The 7508-nt window shown below is 44.9% G+C and overlaps 1 protein-coding gene across 1 annotated transcript in view; it reads left to right on the top strand.

Annotated features, from left to right (window-relative positions):
* Nucleotides 1-1524: 1524 nt before the first annotated feature.
* Nucleotides 1525-7508, top strand: part of LOC107113171 — a 40262-nt gene continuing 34278 nt past the window's right edge. The window contains exon 1 of the mRNA XM_015414444.1: nt 1525-1662. Coding sequence (XP_015269930.1) covers nt 1525-1662 — 138 coding nt within the window. The remainder of the gene's footprint in view (nt 1663-7508) is intronic.

Raw genomic sequence — 7508 nt, 5'->3', positions numbered from 1 at the left:
TTCAGCCACAGAATCTCTGAAAGATTTCGTTAAGTCATCTTTGAGTTCATTTAAGTCCTCTTTGTTTAAGTAGAAGGCAATGTTATCAGCAGGTTCTGTGCTGGTCACTATTTTGAGGTTGGAGGCTGCATCTGCGTCAGGGCTCTTTGGCTCTCCAGGTGAAAAATATGATTTTACTGTTGTTGTTTCCTTTTGTGAAGGATTTATTTTAGGTCCGCTATTTCCCCCCATGGTTTAGAAAGTAGGTGGTTGACTTACGTCTGGTGATTTGAAGCACAAGAAGGAAGGGAGTCAGGAGCGCTACAAATCTGCATCCGCCATCTTGCAGCATCGCTTCACTGTTCAGTTGTCTTAATATTAATTACTTATTATAAATTGCACTCTTTACATGCTTTGTGAAATTGTCCTGTGTTTTATTAATATGTTTGAATTGTTTTTGAAATGATGTATTTAATATATTTTAATATTTGCATTATTTTGGTAGATTTCCCCTGACAAAGCTGCATGCAAAATGTGTAGAGGTTATACAATCATTACATCTTTCCGATTGTTGTAACAGTGGCAACCAACAACACCACTTTGAATCCCCAGTGGTGATGCCTGATGTAAATATGCTCTAATTTCCATTTCCTCAGAGCTAGTTTTGTGCGGATATCAAAATCTCCCTGCATTACAAAAAACATAAAAATAATACCAGTGGTTTTGGTTGTGCAAGGTAACAGTTTACCAGTTTTGTCAAAGAAAGTGTTCTTGTTTTCTGCAGAACCAGTTCTGGGTTTCAAGAAAAGAGACTATTGGCACTGGATAGAACAGCTTCCTCACCAGGTGACCAAATACAAGTAAGTGGTCTGTAGCGGCAGCTTGTGAGGCCACAGAGATAAGACAGAGAGAGAGCCAATGTGGGCCAGTGGGTAAAATGTTAACTTGTCTTGGTCCAAATCCCCATTTAGTCACAAAGTTAATAGGCTGACCATAATCCAGTCACCATCTCTCAGCTTAACCTGTCTCACAGGATTGCTGTGAGGATAAAAGGCCATTGGAAACTGAGCTTACTGGGGGAAGGGTAAGGTAAAAATGTAAGAAACAAAAGAATCTTGGTTTTCCGCTTCTTGTCTTGCCCACACTGTTTTTCTTCAACCTGTTACTTTGTAATCCATAAAGTGTTGTACTAAAGTTGTGCCATAATTAGAGGTGCTCGTAGTGTTAATCAGGCCTCGAGCCCTAATTTGTGTGTTTTGCTTTCTCATTATCTTGTTTCAAGCATATATAGTAGCCATGCTGGGGGGAAGTATTTTCCTCTGGAGCAGAATTTATTATTCCTGTAATACTTACTGCTGATCCTTATGATGTATTCAGGCAGGAATTGAAGGGGGCACATAATTTCTCAGCCTGAATTGTTATCATTCCAATTTTGAGTGGAACTTGGGTAACATTCCTTTTTGTTAAAGCAAGTTGAAAAGTCAAATAAAGCTCAGTGTAACATTGTCTTCTCTTTCCCAATATAGTACAACCCTTCTGTCAATCATGACTGAGAAAACAAATTCTTGTGAGAAGGTGCTCACAGCACAAGGCCGAGGACGGTACTTCCTGCGTCAGGCTTTGAGTGGGAAATTACTGGCTGTGGCTATTCAGCAGCTAGGCAGAGCTCCCAAGCTGCTTGAGGTAGGAATATGAAATAATATAAATAAAAGCCGAATGGTGGTGGCACTTCTCTAGAACATTCCACACGCTCCGTAATTGGTTGGCGCCCTGGTGTGTCACTCAGAATTTGTCCCTATCCACTGGCTGCATTGCTTGAGTCTCGCCTCCAACATTCTAAACAGTTTGCTGTTCCTCTCCCCCCTATAGCCAGTCAGAACACAGAGGTTATTTGCATATGCAGCCTCATTGGCCTTTGCCTCGGAACACAGAGGTCGTTTGCATATGCGACTTGATTGACTTTTGCCTCTAACATTCTAAACAGTTTGCTGTTCTGAGGTAAAATGTGTCCAATCACCAGGTGAGGGCTGGAGATCACTCAGAATTACAACTGCTTTCCAGATGGCAGAGATCAGTTCCCCTGGAGAAAATGGTGGGCTCTGTATCCTTATATGCTGCTGAGGTGGCCCCCGTATGACAGCCAATGTGACGTAGCAGTCAGGGCTTCAGAGCATGGGAGAGGCTGCAGGTGTGTGGGGGGTGGAAAGCTGAAGAGTGAGGAGGAAATAAAGATAGGTTGATGATTGGCTGGGAAGGAGATAAGGTTGCCAACTCCAGGTGGGAAATTCCTGGAGGTGTGAGGGGTGGAGCCTGGAGAGGGTGAGGTTTCAGGAGGCGTGGGACCTCGGACAGGTACAAAGCCATAGACTCCACCCTCCAAACCAACCATTCCCTCCTGGGGAGCCATCGTTGCCAATCTCCAGGTGAGGGCTGGAGATCACTCAGAATTACAACTGTTCTTTAGGTAGCAGAGATCAGTTCCTCTGGAGAAAATGGTGGACTCAGTGTCATTATACCCTGCTGAGGTCGCCACAGCAAATTGACACTGAGTGTCCAAGGCCAGGGCACCCGTCCAGAGCCTCTTTCTAGAGCTTGTTGTATTTATTTCCACAACGAGCCTTTTTCCTAGTATAAAATAATCCAGAAAAAAAATTGGGAGGGAAGAAATTTGAATAATGAGAACACTCCACCTCATATCTGTGTAAATACTCTTTATTTAGGACTTAAAAGCAATCTGAGGCCTTTACTTAGGGATGCGAACCTCCAGATGGGACCTAGGGATCCCCTGGAATTACACCTCATCTCCAGACTACAGAGATCAGTTCCCCTGGAGAAAATAGATGCTTTGGAGGGTGAACTCTATGACATTGTACCCCCATGAGGTCCCTGTCCTCCCCAGGCTTCACCCCCAAATCTTAATGCCTAATATTCCTATGTTAATATTCAAGTGATGGGATTCCTCATATTTGCAGTCTTCAAGTCAGTTTTTTTAACCATATCTAGGCTTGAAATGTTATTCTTTAAATGCTTCAGTTTATTATTTTGGGCTGAAATGATGAAGAATCTACAGTGGTCCTTTAGATTTTGCCTTCTAGTCTAGTTGAGAGGTGTCTGATCTCTCAGCATCTGATCTCTCAGTAGCTAATTAATGCTGCTCTCCACATTCTCCAGTTTTCAATAATTCATCTATCTTTCTGATGCTTTTGTGACCAACATTTAAATTGTGCTAATTATGTTTTTTTACCTTTAAAAAATCTGATTTCAGTGGTATGATCCAGTGATCTCCATTCTGGGTAATGAAGACTTTTTGGGTAAGATTTCTGGGCCCAACCATACAGCATCTTGTTGCATTCAGAGGGTTTCATGATACTTTGAGCCACAGTTTGAATGATACTTCTGAAAACAGCATTATAGCACTGAATGAGGCTGTAACTTAGGCTAGTGAAAATGGTCCAGCTACTGGGTTCTGAAATTTAAACCATACATTTAATGGCAGCATTCACTGTCCAAATGCAGCAGAAAAACAGGGGAAAAGGGACCTCAAAATAATCCAAGTAAAGAAAGAGAGGATCATAATCAGTACACTGAGGGCCAAACTAGATGTTATGGTGGACAGGGCAGGGCCCAACCTGTGGCCTCCAATACCATTTAGAGAAAAATGTGGCCTCCCATGCCTTTTCAAGTGTCAAAACAGCCAAGTTTTGGCACTTGAAAAGGTGTGGGCAAGGTACAAGATTGCCTGGTCTCACCATGCTAAGGGCCCGATTCACAGCATTTTTAAATGGCCAAATATTTCTCTAAAATGGCTTTGACAGCCAAGGGTTTGACCTGTGGTCACTGTAACTTCTCCGTTTGCTCTAAGTGTGTGTACTTATATATGTACATTTATAGATGTGTACAGAAATATGGATACAATCAGTTATACAGAGAAAAATAAAAAGGCCATCAAAATTGTACAATTTGCAAGATAACACAGAAGCTGAATTTCAGCTGTGGTTAGGTAGGTAAGGCTGAACTTTGATTTCAGCTTCAAAAAGTACAACTTGGATTTCAGACTGTGATTTCAAAAGCTAAATTTCAACTGAAATAACATTGAAGCGATTAACTGTAGTTCAACTCATATTCATATTCAGCTTTTGAAATCGAAGTCTGAACTTCTAGCTTTTGGAGTTGAGGTCAAAGTTCAACCCTACCCATCTGATTGTAGTCGAAATTCACTTGCTCAGTATCATTTTGGATTGTGAAAAGTTGTGTATCTAATTTGATTTTTCTCTATATTATTGATTGGAATTTTTGAATATATTTTTCTAAAAGTATATGTAAAAATACGTATACTTTGGTATTACATTCAGAGTATTGGAAGGAGGGGGGATGGTTCCCTCTTCTTGCTTCACCCCCCCCACATGATGTATTGTTCTGGAAGCCTTGCTGACAGTCAGCAGTGGCTTTTTAAGGGGTGCTTAAGCCTGATAATTAGGAGCTGCAGTGGCTCAAGTGGTTAAGATGCTGAACTGCAGGCTGTGGAAGGTCAGTAGTTCAGCAGTTCAAGACCCGAGTTGCTGCATGACGGAGTGAGCTCCTGTCTCTAGTTCCAGCTCTTGCCAACCTAGCAGTTCGAAAGCAAGAAATTGCAAGTAGATAAATAGGTACCACTTCGGTGGGAAGGCAACAGCGTTCCGTGCGCCTTGGTGTTTAGTCATACCGGCCACATGACCACGGAAACATCTTCGGACAGCGCTGGCTCTTCAGCTTGGAAACAGAGATGAGCACCGCAACCCTAGAGTCGGACTCAACTGGCTTTCAAGCGAGGGAACCTTTACCTGAGCCTGATAGGGGAAGGGGAAGCTGTTGGAAACTGCACCTGTGGATTAAGGGAAGCATTCACGTGGACCAAATTAGCATGACTAGAGCTCAGCAAGTGGACCATAACCTTCCCGCTTCCCCTCAGGGAACATTCCCCCCCAGCAGTTGCACTGAGGGAACTGTAGAAATCTGCATTGGGAGGAGAGAATCGCTGAAAATGGCTCCACTTTCTCCACTGGCAGAAGGGTACTTCCACCAGAGAAAAAGCAAGGTTTGGATCCAACTGTCAGGTTCCCAGTTAATACACTCTCCATTGGCATTGGCATTGATGCTTTATTAGAGATACGTTTACATCAGGGACTTCAATTTTGTCAGGACTAAAAAAAGCGCACGAAAAAGCTCAGGTTATAGGTAAAACCAAATGCAGCTCCCACCCCATGCATTTGTCATCAGTCAGCCCCTAGTGTTACTGCAATGTGTTTGTACCTTTAAGTAGGTAGTTTTCCATTATAGTGGAATGTGTTTAACCTGATACAATGGGGTGTTTCGTCTGACTCTCAGCTGGTGTGATGTTGTTCTTTGCCCTCAACTTCTGGCATTTCCTTCTACCAAATAAAGCTGTTCCATAAACAACGACTGGGTGTTGTTCAACGGATGAGGCATATTACCCAAGAACTTTACGGTTACTAACCCTGACAGATATATGGTGCCTTATCTAAGCTAGCCTAGCAGGAAGGTGTCCAAGGCCAAATCCCATGAGAAAAGGCCTAGGGGCACAACTTAAGAAATGGTTATGGCTACTAATGGCATAAGGGCTGTGGTGGCTCAAGTGGTTAAGACACTGAACTGCAGACTGGAAGGTCGGTAGTTCAGCAGTTCGAGACCCGAGTGTGCCGCATGATGGAGTAAGCTCCTGTCTTTGGTCCCAGCTCCTGCCAACCTAGCAGTTCAAAAGCAAGAAATTGCAAGTTGATAAATAGGTACAGCTTCTGTGGGAAGGTAAGTGTTCCGTGCACCTCAGTGTCTAGTCATGCCAGCCACATGACCACGGAAGTGTTTTTGGACAGCTTGGAAATGGAGATGAGCACCGCCAGGGCTTTTTTTGTAGAAAAAGCCCAGCAGGGACTCATTAGCATAACAGGCCACACCCAATAGCAGAAATTCATTAGCATATTAGGCCACACCCCTGACAACACAGCTCATTAGCGTATTAGGCCACACCCCATGCCTTACCTTGGATTGCCCGGGCGCCCCACGACTGTGGGGAGCCCAGGCAAGCCTAGAGGCCTCCCCCAGCAGAGTGCTGGCAGCAGCTATTCAAATGCACCCAGGCACTCAATCACATGCAAAACAATGCCCCTTCCTTTTCCTCTCAATTGCAGTCAATCACAGTCAAACAATGCCCTTTCCTCTCTCAAGCAGCCAGGAATCTGCAAAAACTCCAAGCGCTTCCACACACTCCCAGACCAGTTCTCCCACCAAAATCCTCAGCTGGATCCTCTCCGCTGAAAGCAAATAAAAAACCACTCACCCTTCTGTCTCCTGCTCCTGTTCCTGCTCAGAGCTCAGCTGGGTCTCCTCTGCCTCTGGCCAGGTGTTTCCTTAAATAGAGGCCTCCCCCAGCAGAGTGCTGGCAGCAGCTATTCAAATGCACCCAGGCACTCAATCACATGCAAAACAATGCCCCTTCCTTTTCCTCTCAATTGCAGTCAATCACAGTCAAACAATGCCCTTTCCTCTCTCAAGCAGCCAGGAATCTGCAAAAACTCCAAGCGCTTCCACACACTCCCAGACCAGTTCTCCCACCAAAATCCTCAGCTGGATCCTCTCCGCTGAAAGCAAATAAAAAACCACTCACCCTTCTGTCTCCTGCTCCTGTTCCTGCTCAGAGCTCAGCTGGGTCTCCTCTGCCTCTGGCCAGGTGTTTCCTTAAATAGAGGCCTCCCCCAGCAGAGTGCTGGCAGCAGCTATTCAAATGCACCCAGGCACTCAATCACATGCAAAACAATGCCCCTTCCTTTTCCTCTCAATTGCAGTCAATCACAGTCAAACAATGCCCTTTCCTCTCTCAAGCAGCCAGGAATCTGCAAAAACTCCAAGCGCTTCCACACACTCCCAGACCAGTTCTCCCACCAAAATCCTCAGCTGGATCCTCTCCGCTGAAAGCAAATAAAAAACCACTCACCCTTCTGTCTCCTGCTCCTGTTCCTGCTCAGAGCTCAGCTGGGTCTCCTCTGCCTCTGGCCAGGTGTTTCCTTAAATAGAGGCCTCCCCCAGCAGAGTGCTGGCAGCAGCTATTCAAATGCACCCAGGCACTCAATCACATGCAAAACAATGCCCCTTCCTTTTCCTCTCAATTGCAGTCAATCACAGTCAAACAATGCCCTTTCCTCTCTCAAGCAGCCAGGAATCTGCAAAAACTCCAAGCGCTTCCACACACTCCCAGACCAGTTCTCCCACCAAAATCCTCAGCTGGATCCTCTCCGCTGAAAGCAAATAAAAAACCACTCACCCTTCTGTCTCCTGCTCCTGTTCCTGCTCAGAGCTCAGCTGGGTCTCCTCTGCCTCTGGCCAGGTGTTTCCTTAAATAGAGGCCTCCCCCAGCAGAGTGCTGGCAGCAGCTATTCAAATGCACCCAGGCACTCAATCACATGCAAAACAATGCCCCTTCCTTTTCCTCTCAATTGCAGTCAATCACAGTCAAACAATGCCCTTTCCTCTCTCAA

This window comes from Gekko japonicus, unplaced genomic scaffold (genome assembly GCF_001447785.1).
Source record: "Gekko japonicus isolate JY-2015 unplaced genomic scaffold, Gekko_japonicus_V1.1 scaffold277, whole genome shotgun sequence".
Taxonomy (NCBI): Eukaryota; Metazoa; Chordata; class Lepidosauria; order Squamata; family Gekkonidae; genus Gekko; species Gekko japonicus.
Note: the sequence above shows the minus strand (reverse complement) of the source record. Positions and strands in the feature narration are given on the sequence as shown.